At 40.6% G+C, this 19,585-nt stretch overlaps 1 protein-coding gene across 1 annotated transcript; it reads left to right on the top strand.

Moving 5' to 3' along the window:
* Positions 1 to 722: 722 nt before the first annotated feature.
* ccdc142 (coiled-coil domain containing 142) lies at positions 723 to 18,233 on the top strand. The gene is made up of 13 exons (XM_036569340.1): positions 723 to 854; positions 1,579 to 1,701; positions 3,345 to 3,406; positions 3,800 to 3,863; positions 4,642 to 6,231; positions 8,190 to 8,276; positions 8,640 to 8,801; positions 10,086 to 10,240; positions 10,626 to 10,745; positions 12,192 to 12,306; positions 12,417 to 12,594; positions 14,971 to 15,182; positions 16,903 to 18,233. The coding sequence occupies exons 2-13, from the start codon at positions 1,617 to 1,619 to the stop codon at positions 17,151 to 17,153; spliced, it is 3,081 nt and encodes a 1,026-aa protein (XP_036425233.1). The 5' UTR covers positions 723 to 854; positions 1,579 to 1,616; the 3' UTR covers positions 17,154 to 18,233.
* Positions 18,234 to 19,585: the final 1,352 nt, after the last annotated feature.

Genomic DNA, 19,585 nt, shown 5'->3' with positions numbered 1-19,585 from the left:
ACATACCGTGTAGAGAGCACTTCTGCACACTTTAATGCACAATTATTTGCAGACAAATGTCATTTACGCTTGTATATGTGTATGTGTATATCACTGCTGTCAGAACAAAACCTCTCATTCTTCATCTCATTCATCATTTTTGTTTTTCAGTTTTTGACATAATTTAAATCAATGTGATGATCAGTTATTAATCTCAGTGCTACTGAGCTCTGCTAAAGCCTGAGTAGACCGATAAATCAATGTGATGATCAGTTATTAATCTCAGTGTTACTGAGCTCTGCCAAAGCCTGAGTAGACCAATAAATCAATGTGATGGTCAGTTATTAATCTCAGTGCTCTTGCTCAGAAATTGGCAATGGTGGACTGAAACGGGAATTTTAGAACTAAAATAAAGCAATTTTAGAATTACATGAAACTGCCAACCAGCAACAGCAAGGAACCGTGTCAATGAAGTGAAATTACAGTAGAGTTTGTTTTATCAGTGTGTATTTTGAATACCTTACTTTGTATATGTTGTAGCAGAATATATTACTGAATGCATTTTGGACAGTGTATTCAAAATTCAGCCATCACTGCTTTTTTGAAGTATTTTCCCCAACCCAATGCATTTACTACTGTTATTACTCCAAATAATAAACCTTGTAGCCCACATAAAACCGGCCAGTGTGATTATTAAACGCTCCAATCCCGTCTTGAAGCTCCTCCTGAGCTCCACTGGCGCCTCTCATTGGTTTCCTAAGTCTCAGGCTCGGACAACAGGCTAATTTTAGTGCCCGAGTGTTGTTGCTCTGTATGGGGGATGGATTAGTGAGCCTGTGCTGTTCAGCGCTGAACACAGGTCTCCTGAAAAACAGGTATTCAGCTTAAACCGTAAGCAAGGGTTACTACGTTAACTGTAGGTCGACCTGCGTGAACAGATGTAACGTTACGGATTGTTGTGATTAGCTAAAACAGGTTATCGCAATAGATCTAATAGAGCTTCGAGCTAACTTAGCTAGCTTTAGGTAGCTAACGTACCTGGACAAATCTGACAACATGGTCTGATTTGGGGAGCTGGCAAGATAACTAGCTGACTATGTCGTTTAATTTCAGCAAGAAGGACTGACGGTGAAGTTTATTCATGGGTGCTTCTGGTGGTGTTTAACGTAGGTGACTTAACATTTAGCTAGCTAGCCTTATTGGAGATTTGAGCTGGTCAGTTAGCCAACACTAGTAGCTAAATCAGTAAACAATGTCTGATTTGCTCACAAATATCTTGGATATACTGAATATATAAAACTGAAATTAAGAGAATATGACGAGACTGAAGTTGGCTTCCCATTCGCCAGCTTCTTGTCCGAATTTTCCCGGTCCACCTTAAATAGTGCAGCGACTGCTGCTGCATTTAAGGTGGAACGGAGAAATTCGAACAAGTAGCTGGCTAGATAGTGTAGTTATAGTGTAGAAAATGCTTTGAAAAGCAAAATCTTATACTGTTTTTATAAAAGTAGCTACTGAAAATGTCTCCATAAAGATGCCTGTAGGTCAGGGCTTAATTAATGGAAGTGTGGTTTCTGTTCTTTCTATTCACAATTATAGGAGAAATGAAGGAGCTGTGTTAGTGGGTTGAGGTTAGGATGGCTCAGACGCCTGGTAGCCCACAGGAGGGGCAAAGTGGGGCCGAGCCAAACAAGAATGGCCAAACAGATCCTCATCCTGCAGGTACTGTATTAAGTGATAGAGATTCATGTGGCTTTATCAGAATTTTACAAAATCTTGCTGGTTCATTGGCTCATAAACTGTCAAGTTGTATCAAACAGATTTTCCACTTTGCATCTATGATTACATTTTTAGGCCACATTGACCAACTAGATGCATATCAACTATTAAGCAGAGTTGGGCAAAATTCTTTCAGAAAGTACTTTCGTTCCATTACTATACATTAAAAGTAATACAGTGAAAAGTTATATTCAGAATACCTTTACAATAGATCTTTTTTTCTACAGTTATATCATGAAAAAAAAAAATAAAATACTGATTGTTAGTACAGAAACTCAGAGAAAAATGCTTTGTGAGAAACTTGGTTCTTTAGCTTCATATACCAAACCTGAGGTCTAAAACCTGGGTGTGATCTTAGACTCTTTTTTTTTATCTGCATGTAAACAAAGTCACTAAAGTAGCTGTTTATCATTTGAGAAAGCTCAGTATTTTCTCTCTCAGAGCAAAGCAGAGAAACATTTTCATGCATTTGTTACAGCAGAGTTGATCATTGTAATGATCTTCTTACTGAACTTCTTAAGAAAACAGTACATCCTTTACAACTCGTATAAAATGCGGCAGCATCATAACAAAAACAACACAGAGAGATCAGTCCTGTTTTAAAAGAGCTGCACTGTCTGTATCGTTCAGGATAGATTTTGAAGTTCTGCTACTAGTTTTTAAGACTTTAAATGACCTTAAAGCTCCGCTTACATCACAGAGTGTCTGTCTGTTTATGTTCCAGCAAGTAATATTAGATCTGCAGATACTGACCTTCTACAAACACCTTCTGTAAAATACAGAAAACATGGAGAGACTCTTTCAGTTATTCTGCTTCTAAACTGTGGAGCTCAGTTCACCTTTTATTAGACACTCAAGCTCAGTGCTCACTTTTAAGAAGCATCTAAAAATGTATCTCTTTAATTTAGCATTTAATTAAAACTCTGCATCTCGTGGTTTTTATCTTCTAATGTGATCTGTTTCATTTTCTCATACAATTCTAAATTAATATTTATAATTTCTTGCATTACTGTTTACCTTTATCACCTGTCTGTAAAGCACTTTGAGCTGCAGAAAAGTGCCTTATAAATAAATGTATTATTATTATTATTATTATTATTATTATTGTTATAATTATTATATTGTTATTGTTTTATTATGTTAATTCACACTTCCTCGCTTTTACTGGTTGGCAGTGTTCTATATGTATATCTTCTTCTTCATACATTTCATGAAAATTTTGCTTATCATTTAAATGAAGTTCTGACAAATCCTCTGTTTTTTATTTAATGTGTAAAATATTCTGAAAGTATTCTCCTAAAAATGTAAAAAGTAACTGTATTCTAAATACTGCCTTTACAAAATGTAACGTTGGACTGAATAGAGAGATTTTTATTTTTACTTAATTTCTTTGTTCTGAATATGTGTTCCTAATACGTATTCTGTGCATCCCACCACTGGGTGCTGGTATTAAGCATATTTGTAAATATGACATATCATTCATGATTATGTTTACCACATTACACACCTCTAATTTTAACATCTTTCAGGTTTTTTCCTCATATTTATTATTTTAGATCTGACTCTGAGCCTGTTTTCTGTTGTAGACAGAGCAGAGCAGTCTGCTGTGACTGACAACTCTGAGCCCCCAGCCACCGACGATGAACAGGTAATTTTCTCATTCATAATTTCATCTGTTTAGCAGCCAGTAGGTCCATGAACTACTAAATTAAGGCTTCACCAGGGATTGAACTTGGTTCCTCTGCATCATGAATGAGTGAATGCTGAACAATGTGTAGTTTTTATTCAGGAGTTTCTTACGTTTTCAATAGAAACCTCAGCGGAGCTTTAAAAAAAATTAAAATTATTTTATTTAAACATGTTGCAGTTTAAAGGTTTATGTCACAGTATAAAGGTTTTGAGAATTTGGAACTGAATACTAGAGCTAAGCTATGAAGCATTATGCCAAAGCTTGAAGTATGATAGACATTTAGGCATGATAGACATTTGATTTGCAGCAGTTTTTTCCAGTCATTTGTTTATTTTTTTACTTTAACCACAGAGAAAGCCAGGTGTCTGTCCAGAAGTACTTCCTGAGGAGTGCTTCTCAAGGGACAAATACGATGGTAGGTTTTGGGTGAGCTTCTCTCGGACTGCATTTCCAGTAGTCCATATTTGAATCACAGAAAGAAGGCAGTACTTAAACTGTGAATTACTGCAATTTACACTAAATATTGCCATGCATTTGCAGAGCTTTACAGTATATAGGTTGACAGTTTGTTTATATTACACAAGGTGATTCAAAAAGGTATTTTTTACAACCGTGAGGCTCCTAGGAACCAATCACAATCCAATTGAAAAAGGGGGGGTCATAGAGTTTCTGACTGTCGGTATGGCAGTGAACCTCCAACAGCTCAGAGTGTTCGTCGTTGGTTCCACAACACTGGATCTCCGAAACCGCACTGAAAGAGTCGTGAGTGCAGCGACACCCGACATGCTCAATCGAGTATGGAATGAATTTGACTATGGTGTTGATGTTGTCTGTACAGCTGGAGGAGGTTCATACTGAGACCTTGTAAAATTACACAATAAACTTTATGCTCATTTAAACCATTTACAGTTTACTGCATTGATCTGTAATGATTTACAAGTGAAATAAATCATTTTGAAATCAGATGAATCTTTTTGAATCACCCTGTATTAGAGTTGAAGTGGCATAATATTTGAAATGTCCGCATAGTGAGAAAAAGATAGTGGTTAGCTGGCATAGACGAAATATAGAAAATTGCTGCTGCTTTTTCTTACTGTCCTCTGTTGTTTTTGTATATGATGTTTATATACATAGACACATAAACAAATAATTCTGAAATGTCTCTTCATAAAGTAAACCTTATGTGTCTCCAGGGTCTCGAAGCCACAGTCCATTCACCAAGTCCCTTCAAAAGGCAGAGGCTCTGTTTCGGATCCGCTTCAACCCCAGCCTTAAGTGGCTCCTGAGACAAAAGAGTGAAGGGAGCTGCTGGGACTACGAAAACGAAGATAACTTTGTGGCGTGCCAGAATCTCACCTCCCGCTCTTCGATGCGCCTCCAGCGCCTTGAGCAAAATTTGCTGAGCCTTAGTTCTCAATGTCGTGTACTTCGTGGGTTGGGAGGCTGTTTGCAAGGATGCATTACGGGGCTCTCGACTTCAATGGAGGCAGAGTTTTACCACCATCCTCAGGCGGCAGCCTTCAGCCAGCACTACGGACAGCTTCAGCAGCTTCTAGAACAACGGGCCCAGCTCCTCTTCCTCCATGAGTACGGCCGCCGGTGTCGTGTAGCCAGCTGCTTTGTGACACGTCTGGGTGATGTTCTGGAAAAAGCCCGTCTCTTGCTGGCTGGAGGTCAAGCTGCAGAGCAGCCCGGCTCTCCCTGGAACCTGGGCCTTCGAGCTATGTGTGAGGAATTACAACTTCATGTAAGCCATTGGGACCTTCTATGTGCCAGAGCACGCTCTGACCCCTCCTTGCGACCTGTTCTTTTCAGTCGTACAGAAATGCTTGGCTCCATGCGGAGAGCCCTGTGGTTGCTGGGACTGCAGGCTGTGCTGCTGATGGAGCAGTGCATCCACACAACCCTCTTAGCCCTTGCGGCCGCCCAGCTGGGGCGCGTACCCAGAGATGCCTTGGGGGACTTGCTGGCTGCTGTTGAACTCTATAACCATATTGTGGCATACCAGAGGTCCCAGCGAAGAGCTGCAGCCTGGAGCTCACAGATGTTGTTCCGCGCTGACTGGTCTCAAATCAGGTCACGCTTGCCCAGGAAAAGTTCCAGACCTGCCCCATTCCCCGTTGTCCAGCTGATGACCATTCTGGCCCAGAGACGAGCGCAGATTGCAGCACAGCAGCTTTACGACTGGACTTGTCAACAGACTGACCTCATTTCTCTCGCAGGGCAACCGAGCACTGAATGGACACACTTGGGACCCCCTGATGCCCTAACTCCTACTCCTACAGCTGAGAGTTCACCTGACATGATTCCAGACCAGCCCTCACAAAAGCCACTCCATGGTTTCTGGTCTTCCAATCTGCCCTTCTCCTTGTTTGTTCGTCGTGATAGAGAGTATCTAGAAATCCTTTTTCAGGTCTTAGTATCCTCAACAGACCTTTTAGCGCCACACATTCCCAAAAGGCCTCCCCTGAACAGGGTTGACACTGCAGAGGGTGCTACGGAGAGGAACCATAGAGCCAGTGAAGGAGAGGAAAGACTTCTAAACAGACCCAAATTGGCCTCCAGTAGGCATAAGGCTATTCAGTGGATGGACCTGAGCAAATCTGATGCATGTGTAGAGCTTTTCTCACAATACAGGGACATGCTGTGGAGGGAATTTGACAGAACTGTTATCTATTACTTTTATTATCAGTCTCACAACACCATTTTGGGTGGTGTGAGCCAGTGGAATTATCAGATGGTGTTCCTCTTGGTCAGATGGCTAAAGCATGCTTGTAAAGAAGGTAAGGAAGAGTCTAAGAAGGATTGTAGAGGAACAGTAAATATACAACGATCAGGCATAACATTATGACCACCTCCTTGTTTCTACGCTCATTGTCCATTTTATCAGCTCCACTTACTATATAGGTGCACTTTGTAGTTCTACAGTTACAGACTGTAGTCCATCTGTTTCTCTGATACTTTGTTAGCCCCCTTTTACCCTGTTCTTCAGTGGTCAGGACCCCCATGGACCCTCACAGAGCAGGTACTATTTGGGTGGTGGATCATTCTCAGCACTGCAGTAACACTGATGTGGTGGTGGTGTGTTAGTGTGTATTGTGCTGGTCAGAGTGGATCAGACACAGCAGTGCTGCTGGAGTTTTTAAACACCTCAGTGTCACTGCTGGACTGAGAATAGTCCACCAACCAAAAATATCCAGCCAACAGTGTCCTGTGGGCAGCGTCCTGTGACCACTGATGAAGGACTAGAGGATGACCAACACAAACTGTGTAGCAGCAGATGAGCTATCGTCTCTGACTTTACATCTACAAGGTGCACTGACAAGGAGTGTCTAATAGAGTGGACAGTGAGTGGACACAGTGTTTAAGAACTCCAGCAGCACTGCTGTGTCTGATCCACTCTGACCAGCACAACACACACTAACACACCACCACCACCACGTCAGCGTTAGTGCAGTGCTGAGAATGATCCACCACCCAAATAGTACCTGCTCTGTGAGGGTCCATGGGGGTCCTGACCACTGAAGAACAGGGTAAAAGGGGGGGCTAACAAAGTATGCAGAGAAACAGATGGACTACAGTCTGTAACTGTAGAACTACAAAGTGCTCCTATATAGTAAGTGGAGCTGATAAAATGGACACTGAGCATAGAAACAGGGAGGTGGTCATAATGTTATGCCTGATCGGTGTATGTGCACTTTGTACTAAGGGTGTAAATATGTAAATACAGTATTGAAAGATACTGTATTTAAAGAAAAGAAAGAAAAATAATGATTGAAACATGACATCGAAATATAAAACAGTATTGCTGATATGCTCCACAGGCAGTTATGACGTTGCTTATAGAGTACTGTACGAAAGTCAGAGGCTGCCCTTTCATTGATTTTATTTGCAGTCAAAACAGCCATGAAGAACAAGTTTTTTAATTTTTCAGCATCAGGAAGAAAGCAGAAAACATATTTAACAGAACATCACACGGAAGCCTGAACAGCTAAATATCAGTTTTTTCAGTATTTAGTGTGTCCACCTTTGGTTTTATTATAGCTTCCATTATTTTTGGTATTTGGTATTGACCTGCTTTCAGTGTTCTTTCCTTACAATCCAAGAAATCCTAGTTACAGTCTTTAAAACTTGTCATGACATCAGTTTTTGTGTTCAAGTGCAAGTTTTTTGTTTTTTTTTCTCTTTTTTGGTGTTCTACCAGGTCTTGCATGGTTATTAGGAGTCCTATTTTCTCCATATCTTTTAATAATTTTTTGGACTCCACCATTTTGAAAATCCTGCTTTTTCCACTTACATTCCTTTGACTTTCTCTTTGCAAGTGGATCATCTTGTATCTAATTTCCTCACAAATATCTTTTTTAATGAATAATTTGTACTTAATGGCTGTTTTGACTGTAAATTAAATAAATGAAAGATGGACTTCTGCATAGTACAGTAAATTAAAGTTGTAATTTTGGTGTTTAGCTTGTTAGAAGGCAGGCACTAACAAACTTCTGTTCAAGAACCTTTGTATATCTAAGCCAGATCAAACTATGTACTAGATAATTATAAAAGCATTTTTATGATTGAATCTTGACCTCGTGTTGAATCATAATTTTGAAAATTGTACTATTAAGGAAATATGTGTATCATTACACCCTACTTAATGCAGATATGCTTTTTGGTTTGATTATTGAACTATGTTTCTGTACCAGCTGCTAATATCACTAACATGAGCTTTATAATCTCTTCTTTACAGAACTCATTCCAGCAGAATGCAAAGAGGTCTTGAATAAATTCTGCTCCCACCTTTTATCTACTGCTGGCTTTATGTGTTGGGATGAAAGTAAGTCTTTTAACTAAAAGAAAATTGTTTTCTGCATCTGTTTGTTGCAGAGAAATTGGTTAATACTGTTAGGTTTCTTTTTACACAACATAGATTAAAGTTTTGGTGCTATCAGCTTTGCTGTAAAAATAAATAAGGCCCTCTTTATGAGGTGTATCATGTTTTGTTGGTGTAGATAGTGTTACTCCTGATCAGTGCACAGTCCCATGTGCTTATCTTATGAAGGCATCATGATGTCAGATCCTACGGCAGAACTGATTCATATGTTTTCCTAAGCATTTCTTGTCTAGTGTCAGTGTGTTTATCTACATTTATTCATCGGTTGAGAGTTAATAGTCTTGGGTTTGTGTTTGTGTGTTCCAGTCATGTGTGCCTCACTGGGTTTGGGGCTGAATGATAAGTGTTTACCAAGACCTGTGCTGGAAAACTCTGCTGTGAGGACTATTACCATGGACCTAACACTCCAGCTGTTCCCTCCACTACTCTCAGTGCTTCAGCTACTCCATAGTCCAGACCCAGACTCAGGTACTTTGTTTTGTCCTAAATCTTCATGAATTAAAATGCAAAAAAATCACCTATGTTAAATAATAATATGTTATTTACACTTACTGAGCACTTTATTAGGAAAACTACGCCAACACTGGGTAGGGCTTTCCGTTGCTCTCAAAACAGCCTTAATTCTTCGTGGCATGGATTCCACAAGATGTTGGAAACATTCCATCTTGGAATTTCTGCAGGTGCACTTTCATGCCGTGAATCTCCAGTTCTACCACATCCCAAAGGTGTTATGCTGGATTCAGATCCGGTGGCTGGGATGGCCACTGATGAACACTGAACTCACTGTCATGTTCATGAAACTAGTTTGAGACGACTTTTGCTTTGTGACATGGTGCACTATCATGCTGGAAGTAGCCATTAGAAGATGGTAAATTGTGGCCATAAGAGATGCACATGGTCAGCATTGACCACGCCTCACACTGAGGCTCCTTAGGAAGTGACATCAGGACTAGGATGTGAGATTTGGCTTTCAAACTGCCTGTGGGTACCTGGCGCATCCTCTCAGCACTGCAGTAACACTGACGTGGTGGTGGTGGTGTGTTAGTGTGTGTTGCGCTGGTCTGAGTGGATCAGACACAGCAGTGCTGCTGGAGTTTTTAAACACTGTGTCCACTCACTGTCCACTCTATTAGACACTCCTACATTGTCAGTCCACCTGTAGATGTACAGTCAGGGATGATAGCTCATCTGCTGCTGCACAGTTCGTGTTGGTCATCCTCTAGTCCTTCATCAGTGGTCACAGGACGCTGCCCACAAGACGCTGTCGGCTGGATATTTTTGGTGGGTGGACTATTCTCAGTCCAGCAGTGACACTGAGGTGTTTAAAAACTCCAGCAGCACTGCTGTGTCTGATCCACTCAGACCAGCACAACACACACTAACACACCACCACCACGTCAGTGTTACTGCAGTGCTGAGAATGACCCACCACCCAAATAGTATCTGCACTGTGAGGGTCCATGGGGGTCCTGACCAGTGAAGGACAGGGTAAAAGGGGGCTAACAAAGTATCAGAGAAACAGATGGACTACAGTCTCTAACTGTAGAACTACAAAGTGCTCCTATATAGTAAGTGGAGCTGATAAAAAGAACAATAAGCGTAGAAACAAGAAGGTGGTCATAATGTTATGTCTGATCGGTGTACATAATGATAAGTCACCCCGAAAGAGGAGTTGTAAATGGTCTTTAGTGCCTCTGTTTTCTGACAGTGCTGTAGGCGATGGTGTCACATGTTTGTCTTTTTTTTTGATAGGTGGAAAGAAAACCTGGAGCTATCACTTAGGGCTGTTGCAGAGGGCTGTAGCCACTGTCCAGTCCTCTACATTCTGGGTTATGAGTAAAGCCTACCAGTTTCTCGCCTCTTGGTCTCTTAATAAGTTCCTGCTGGTCACACAAGGAGACCTTAAGGTACAGAGGACTTTTTACATTGCTACAGATAACAGAGCTGCACAATATGGACGAAAGAATCATATTGTGATTCTTTTGCTACACATTGTGATTGCGTAATGTAACATGGAGTACATTCAAACACAAATTGCGAACCATGATGTGATTTGCTGAAAGACAGGCCTGCATTATTTTCATGAAAATTGTTGACATTTTTGGATCAGATGAATGTCTTGATTTGTCAAAACACTGAAACAGCACTCATGTGGAGGGCTCATTTGCATATTGCGGCCTGCTTTGATATTAGTATTACAAAGGACAGATGGCAGTAAACAAAGTATATATTGTGTAGCCTTACCAATTTTGAGAAGACATTTAGATCTTCTTGCTTTTCTGCATTTGGAAGGTTCTCAGGGCAACTGTGGAGAGCCTTTCCCAGCAGCTGGAAGCTGTGGGTGCAGGTGTTGAACATCGTCTCATTGTGCAGCATAGACTCCAGCTAACTCGGGCAGTCTCACAGTTACAGGTAAGATGCTCTCACATTTCAGTGCTCAGTTCCTGCAGCAAGATTCTTTCTTCTGTTTTCCACTTTGTCAGGAAATTTGCCATTCAGTCTCAGTATTCATATGCTAAGGATTTTGATTGAGATGGTCGTGTAAGTCAAGGCAAGTCAAGTCAGGCTTTATTGTCGTTTCAGCTCTATATAAGTACACAGCAAAACGAAACAGCATTCCTCCAGGACCAACACAGGACCACAAGTGCGAGACAATCCAGTACAATAAATACAAAACAGGACACAGACAGCACACGGTACTGAGAGTATGTGGAGCTGTGCAAAGGAGGATGGAACATACTATTACATATTAGCAGCTTAGCAGACAGCCAAGCATATATGAGCATAACAGTCACTGAGGTAGCAACCAGAGCAGCAATATACAGTATTCAGTATTTAGTTGATATAGTAATTCTAGCAGCTAACAGTGTTAAAGTGAAGTATAAAATGTGCAGAAATGCAAAGTCAGATAATTGTTGTGGAAATAGAAATGTGCAAAAATGCAAGTAAAAAAATGTAAGCAGTCCTCCGTACCCTAGAATAGGGGTGCTGAATCTTCTAGGGCAGGCGTGCTCAATCCTGGTCCTGGAGAGCTACCACCCTGTAGAGCAGAGGTCACTAATAGGCAGACCGGGGTCCGAGTCCGGACCCGGACGCTGTCCTATGTGGACCTGGACCTATAACCGAAAAACTAAGGAGAATTATTTAATTTCGACAGGGTGGTACTATTTTAATCAGCGTAGCTTTTCTACCCTTTACGGTACCAGTTTAGCGGCCGGAGACTCACAGACCAATCACAAGCACTGTAAATATCACACGTGACGCTACTCAGCCAATCAGATCTGTGCATTACGATGAGCACTGAGACTCGAGTGAGTGACGCACACACGGGAGGGACGAGACGAAACACAGCAGTCGGAGAAGAAAGTGAGTCAGAGTGAAGTTATTTCACATGTCGTGCTCTAAAAAGAGAAAACTGACAATAAATATTGTTGAAATATGACTGAACTGTACTTTATTTGATTTGACATTCAGTTGTTGACTGTATAAATGTTGATATACCTACTAGGCTACTTCAGTAAACAGTATATGGCACTGAATCATAATGCAAGTTAGACATCATGATGTTCTGGACCTTTGCTTGAGGACATTATCTCTAACTGGACCTTATTGAATTTTAATTAAATACCCCTGCTGTAGAGTTTAGCTCCAGTCCTAATCTAACACACTTGATCCAGGTACTGAAAGCCTTCAGGGGCATCTGACAGTTAGAGCCAGGTGTGTTGGATCTGAACTATCCAGGGTTTTAGATCTCCAGGACCAGGATTAAGCTCCCCTGCCCTAGAAGTATATATGGATACCAGAAAGTGCTTAATCTCTGTCTTAAGGTTTAATAAATAAGATTTTTTTTTATCACAGGCCTTCTCTGAGCTTGTCCTAAGGATCTTCTCAATGGACTGCAAAAAAATGTCAGTAGAGATATTTGAGCAAACAATGCCATCAGCAAAACACTGGAGAGTTAACTACAAAGCAGGTTAGTAGGCAGATAATTACAATGGGAGAAGATGCACATTTGTGCGTTTGTTATTTTATCTGTATGCTTAATTCTAGCATGGAAGAACTGATTTGTGTACCTTCTTCTAGAATTACCCAGCAGCCCAAGTGAATATGCAGCCTCTGCAGCTCAAAGTGTGATTGGCCAAGTATTAGAAGGCGTGCAGCCTCTGCCGGATGAGGCTCGTATTCCCGCCCTGGCAGAGGCTATGACTGCCTTTATGGAGGCCTGGATGGAGCACATCCTCAAACAGAAAATCAAGTTCAGGTTGGTGGACGTGTTTCATGTGTGGTAATAGATTGTCTTCCACTTGTTTTATACCTTCTGTAGTGACAATCATAGCTGATTTTTCAGATACAGACTAAAGCGACTTGCAATTTTAGGCAGTTTTCCCCTCATCCCAAATGTAGTGGAGCTTAGGTATGTTTTTGTGTTTGTTTTTTGGTTTTGCCCTGGAGCTACAAAGCTTCTGTAGTTAATTATGAAAGAATGATTGTACGTATTATTAGCATTGTGCAAACTACATGCCTAAATCATTACATAATCACCTAACCAGTTGTTAAAGTCATGGTTTAGTTAAAAATCAGTTTTCCACTTATTTCAGGAATAGTCAATTAGCCAAGACATGTGTTGTGTGCAAATTTTACCTCTTAATTTAGCACTGAAGCTACGAGGCTGATGATGCTAACAAATACTAAAAGCCTATAGTCACCTAAATAATTTCCATAAATATGTAGCCAAAACTCAAAACTCAAATCTCCTCAAACCACATCCAGGGGTTCAATAAGGTTGCACAGGTTTATCAGTGTGGTTTAGGACAGGGGTTGTCAACCTTTTTCACCCCAAGGCCCACCTGTTTATAACTATAAAGCATAGCGGCCCACAGAAAAACTAAAATCAACTACGTCTTGCTCACACTGAAAACCTGTGAATTAGCACCTGAAAAAGATCATCCATTTCACTTCAATCACAAAAACCAAAATTTGCAGTTATGTTAAAAAACATAACATGTTTTTAAAAAAAAACACGTTTGCAGAGATGTCAAAAAAGGTAGAAGTGGATGTGGGCTGTGATTTGTAGCTGCAGTCCATCGCAATTTCACTGAAAATACTCTTCTGGCTCCCCCAGGAGTCACTGTTTGGTCTGGAGTCTCTTTAGTTTTCAGGGTTTTAGTGTCTCATTTGAAATAATCCTCACTCCACTCACGCTTTTGGATCAGCGTCGCTACGATCAACAATAATGATAAACCTAACTTCATTTCTGCTTCTTTGTCATTAGTTTATCAAGTTGAGTTTAACTACTCGGGTCGCCGATGCTCGGCAAGAAATCAAACACAGATCTTCGCTATTATTTCATGGCTCGTCTGTCGTTTTTGCAGGAGCAACATTAGAGCAGTAAGTCAGACGTTAAAACAGGCAGATTAAACTGACAGTACAGCGCTGACGTGCTGATAGAAGACGAGGAAAGCCGGCTTTCTAGTGAATAACCTTGTTTCATCATAAAATGCATCCCACCAGCAGTGAAATGAACGGCGACTGTGGGGTCTCTACCGGCCAACTATGAACCACTGCCTCCCCCCGAGTTCAGGCCCAGGGACCACTAGAGAGTGCTTCACGGCCTACTGGTGGTCCACGGCCCACAGATTGAGAAACCCTGGTTTAGGACACAGTATGACATACTGTGAACTATGTAAATAAACAAAACTTTACTGTGTGGCAGAATGCTGCGGTCAGCCATTCTAGACAAGGTGTTATACTGACTCCCTCCACAAAATCTGAGTTCCCTTGTTTGCATGCAGGTTCATGGTTCATCGAGTGTGTTTGTTATTTTTCTTGTTTCTGTTTATAAACATATAATTTCAGTTTGTAAATTAAGGACTAGCAGAAACAACAACAATCTTGATCGTAATCTGTAGCGTCCATATGTCTGCATGATGTGTGTGCGTGTGAATGGGAGTCATACTTTGATTTAACACCCCTGTTGTTTGGATTAGATTAAGATTAAGTGACCCTTATTAGTCCCACAACGGGGAAATGTCACCTTCACAATCACCACAAAAACACCACGTACACACTAGTGAACACGCACACTAGGGGGCAGTGAACACACTTGCCCGGAGTGGGCAGCCCTATCCGCAGCGCCCGGGGAGCTGTGTGCTTGTGAATGGGAGTCTTACTTTGATTGCAAGAACGTTTGTGCAGAGTGTATTTCTGGAAGATGTTTGAGTGATTATTGACTTCTAGTGTTTGTTAGCAATGTTAGCCTTGTAGCTCCAGTACTAATCTAAAGAAGCAAAATTTGGACAATAAGCATGTCTTGGTAAGTGTCTACCTCCGGAATAATTGAAATTATAATTAGATTTTTCAACAAATCCTTCTTTTAAATAATCTTAATGAACTTGCTTTCATGGTTTCTGACTTTGCATTACATGCTGTTATCAAAAAATGGACAAAAGTATGTTGTATATCTTAAAACAGTAGTAGCTGGTGTTTTGGTCCAAGTGTAAAATTAGATTTTTCACTGAACTATATCACTTTAAGCACAGTTATGGCCCAAGAAATGTTTTAGCATAAGCTTTAGGACTAAATGTCATGTCTGAGAAAAGAAACACAGTTTATTTACCTCAATCCGTTTCCATTCCAGTATCCAGGGAGCTCTGCAGCTGAAGCAGGATTTTGACCTGATCCGAGACTTGATTCGCTCTGAGGAGTACAGCCTCTCGGAGGAGCTACACCACAGACTCCTGTCTCTACGTGTCTTTCACCAAGTGGACAGTGCTATAGTGTGCCTGCTACAGCAGCCCATGGCCAAACCGTACGTTCTCTCTCGAGGATGGGATCCCTTCAGACGCTGCTGTGAGTGAATTCATGCAGTAAGACAACAAGAAAAGCTCAGATCACAAATGAATGGATTAGAATTGTTCTGGTGATGATTTTTTTTTTCAGTTGTTATTCACGGATTTATAGAATTGTGGCTGTGTGTAAAGCATTAGTTTGGCAAAAATTTCAAATGGACACTATTTTCTCCTTACCTCACTTGTAGTTGATCAGCTGTTTGGGTACAAATATAAACTAAATTCAAGACAAACATATGAGGCCTACTACTAACGTTTTTAGCTATACCAAGTGCAAATGTTCAGTATGTAAATGTTCCCTCAAAGGTACAACAGTGGTTTTAAGGTCTAATTGTGAACCTTAAATACGTTTTTCCAGGTGAAAAGTTCGTATTTGTACCTTTTCATAATCTAATGTTTTAAAACAGAACAGTAAAATAAAAGCCTGGAGACGAGACGGGGTGTGTGGAGTCAGTACAGCTTAGAACATATCATTTCAGTGGATTATGGTACAGGGACAAGAGGGGCACTGCCCCAGTGACAGTTTAATATCTTTATTTCTGAGAGTGTATAGTGTATAGCAATTAGGCAAAAAAGGGTATAAGACTTAATTAAGACGAGTCACCAGTTATCGTGTGCTACAAACTGACTTGAAATTGAAAAGAGAGTGCCGTGACGTCTGGGTCCGTACATTATAAACATTAGGCCAGGGTCGGCAGCATGTGGCTCTGGAGATCTTTTACTGCGCTGTTGCGGCTCCACAGCAGAATTATATTTTTGGGTAAAAATAAAATAATCCTCCTTTACAGTAAAATAAAGCTCTGCTGATTGTTCAACACAGTTTTAACAATAAATGGTCTTAAAAGCTGGAGTTAATGTAGAACTGCTACTTTAACCCTGATGATTGGCGTGCAGACTGCTGGTCGTATAGCAACGCAGACAACAGTCTCACTGAGCTAGTAGCTAACGAGAGAGAGATTTAAGACAAACATCGATAATTTGGAGACAAATGGACTTATTTGCATTAAAAGCACATCAGCTGGTTTTCTGATACATTTAATCTGCAGCCAGAAACTGTCAAACACTAAGTCAGCTTCTCGTTCACCTGCTTCTTGTTTGAATTTTTCCGTTCCACCTTAAATGTGAACAACAAGCTGGAGAATGAGAAGTACTGTTCTACTTTTGAGTAAAAGTTTCCTGTCGGAGATGCGAGAAAAGCGACTATAGCTGAGCTGACACATTTACAGCCAAGATGGTAAAATGGGCATAAAATGTTGTGGCTCCCAAAGTGGTTTGATTTTTGTTGAAAGGATAAAATGGCTCTTCCTTAACATTGGGGTTGCAGACCCCTGCATTAGGCCTTTATTTGTTCCTCTTCCTCCGCTGTCCGCTGCTCACACACCATAAATACATGTCCCTTTTTTTCCTCTCTCCTGGTTCTCTCACTGGCTGTTGCCTGAATCACCCATTCAGTTACATTGATGACCTTCTCACACTACAGGACACGTGAACATTTTGAGTCATAAAAACACTTGAACACATTGCAAGTCTCCCGTCTTTAGAGCTTGATCTGAGGCCTAAATATTGACTCGTTTCCCCTCATGCACCACAGAGCTTCCGACCTGGAAAATCACTTCAGAATATGTTAAAACAGGGTTAAAAGCATGTAGTGTAGGCTCTGCTTAAGTGATATCAATGTAAATAATTAATTTGTTCCACATCTCCATGCTTTGTTTTCTCAGGTCCAAAAAGAGGCCAGGTGGTGGACCAGGCAGCTGGCAGCCTCAATAACCTGGAAACTATGGAAATCCAGCCAGCAAACCACCAGGCCTTGACCCAGGCGGAAGGCTCTGTGACCCCAGAGCTACTCTCCACGGCTCCACCTGAGTCCTACTTGGCTGTGGCCCAACAGGAGTGGCTGGACCTGCGTATCCACAGCGGCTCTCGCTGGAAATTTCCTGGCTTGCAGTGCTTCACTAAATCGGAGCCCTAAAGCACTGACCTGAGAACAAAGCCTTTTGGATTAGTATTAAGTCATCCAGCCAACATTGGGGACGAGAATGTGCAACTGATGTTAACTTCCTCTGAAATTGTCATTGAAACAGAAATGCCTGTAAAAGCACATTTATGAACATCAACAGCATTTCTGTACTCATATGACAATCTCAGAAAACATGTTGACCATTTGAATGTAATAACTCTAAATAACCAAAGTTAAATTGTTGGAGATGATATAACTAGCTCTTCCTTGTAGCGTGACGTATGCACAGTAAAAGATTATTTTTTTATTCTGCTATTGAAATCATGCACAAAAGGGGTGGTACAAATAAACAACAATAGGTGCTTCTATAATAGATTCTGATACAGTACTAGAGTATTTACTGGGGAGTATTACAGCAGTGGTCTTCCTAGAAATCTACCCACCTGCACTTGGTTCAGTTCGAACCTAAATCTTAAACACCTGATCCAGTTGATCAAAGGATATGGCCAGAATTCTCACTATATCACTATATAGTGCATTTTGTACTATTTTGTAGTGGTGTCTGAAAACATTTGAATCATAAATTTCTTTTGCAATAGTAATGTTCTGTATTATGCTTTTCAGTGTAGGGAATAGTGATTATGGGACCATTTCAAAGAACAGACTGTCTTCTGAAGAGACTGAATTGTGGGATCAGGTGCAGCAGAATAGAATTTAGACTAATTTTGAAAATGTACATATTACCATAATATCTAATCCAATTTAAATGCCTTTTTGAACAAGAATGTGCAACCAATTAAGGGCCTTTTTGAAGGTCTTTATTTTTGCAAATCAGTGTGTAGCTATTTTATAAGTTGTATTCTTTTAACATTTTTAAAGATAATTATTTGTTTATCTCCTGTACAATGTTAACATGCATTTCATTGATCCTCAGTTTTATTTATCTGTTGCCATTTTGTGCAAGAAAACTGAATATAGTTCAATAGTTGTATAGATGCACTTTGTAGATCTACAGTTCCAGACTGTAGTCCATCTGTTTCTCTGCATACTTTGTTAGCCCTGTTTTATCCTGCTCTTCAGTGGTCAGGACCCCCATGGACCCTCACAGGACCACCACAAAGCAGGTACTCTTCGAGTGGTGGATCATTCTCAGCACTGACGTGGTGGTGGCGGCGTGTTAGTGTGTGTTGCGCTGGTCTGAGTGGATCAGACACAGCAGTGCTGCTGGAGTTTTTAAACACCTCAGTGTCACTGCTGGACTGAGAATAGTCCACCAACCAAAAATATCCAGCCAACAGCGTCCTGTGGGCAGCGTCCCACTGATGAAGGACTAGAGGATGACCAACACAAACTGTGCCTCAGCAGATGAGCTATCGTCTCTGACTTTACATCTACAAGGTAGGTGTGTCTGAGTGGACAGTGAGTGGACACAGTGTTTAAAAACTCCAGCAGCACTGCTGTGTCTGATCCACTCAGACCAGCGCAACACACACTAACACACCACCACGTCAGTGTTACTGCAGTGCTGAGAGTGATCCACCACCCAAATAGTACCTGCTCTGTAAGGGTCCATGGGGGTCCTGACCACTGAACAACAGGGTAAAAGGGGGCCAACAAGGAATGCAGAGAAACAGATGGACTACAGTCTGTAACTGTAGAACTACAAAGTGCACCTATATAGTAAGTGGAGCTGATAAAATGGACATTGAGTGTAGAAACAATGTGGTTTTAATGGTTATGACTGTTTGATGTACATTGCTATATTTATGTTCTAGACATTGCAGCCCCTGGTTCCACCATCACCATGACTGTAAAGAAATCCGAGTCAGCTTCTCCACAGTGCACCATTTCACATCCAACCACTCTGAATGACTTTGTTTACATCTCTACCATTGACTTGTGCAGACATTTTGAAAAATTTCCTCTTATGGCACAAAGCGATTTATTTACAATATGCGTTTTTCTTATGCTTCAATCATGAGATTGAATAAATATTATATATTATAATATATATATTATTTATTTATAAATAAAAACAGTTTTAATCATTCCTTTGTCTTTGCTCAGAGGTTTTACAGCGACAGAACTTTGTAGGATAAATACAAGGAACAGAATTTTTACATTCAAAATTTTCAAATAACTTTTTGGAGCTGTTTCAATAGGATGCTGTACCCAAATGTTTGTTTCAGAAAGTCAATTCTTCTTTTTTTCCCAAAGGATTATGTATGTAAACTTCCTGCCCCCCCCCAAAGGCTGAGGAAGTTCATTTCAAATTAATGAATTGAAAATATCCATCTAAAGAATTTCTGAGACAAAGGTTTAATTTGGATGAAAATATTTGGGCTTTCTGTAAAGAAGATTTTGAAACAACCAATCATTTATTTGTTTCCTGTAAGTACTCAAACACATTTTGGGATGATTTACATTGTTGGTTATACCCAAAG

The sequence above is a fragment of the Colossoma macropomum genome, unplaced genomic scaffold (assembly GCF_904425465.1).
Source record: "Colossoma macropomum unplaced genomic scaffold, Colossoma_macropomum, whole genome shotgun sequence".
In the NCBI taxonomy this organism is placed as follows: domain Eukaryota; kingdom Metazoa; phylum Chordata; class Actinopteri; order Characiformes; family Serrasalmidae; genus Colossoma; species Colossoma macropomum.
This window is presented reverse-complemented; position numbering and strand designations above follow the sequence as displayed.

What these genes read in the sequence shown, in the direction of transcription:
- ccdc142 (XM_036569340.1), top strand. Translation starts at nt 1,617, where the DNA reads ATGGCTCAGACGCCTGGTAGCCCACAGGAGGGGCAAAGTGGGGCCGAG. An exon ending in CTCAAGGGACAAATACGATG is followed by an intron (nt 3,864 to 4,641) that starts GTAGGTTTTGGG and finishes ATGTGTCTCCAG; the next exon opens with GGTCTCGAAGCCACAGTCCA. An exon ending in GGGCAGTCTCACAGTTACAG is followed by an intron (nt 10,746 to 12,191) that starts GTAAGATGCTCT and finishes TTTTTATCACAG; the next exon opens with GCCTTCTCTGAGCTTGTCCT.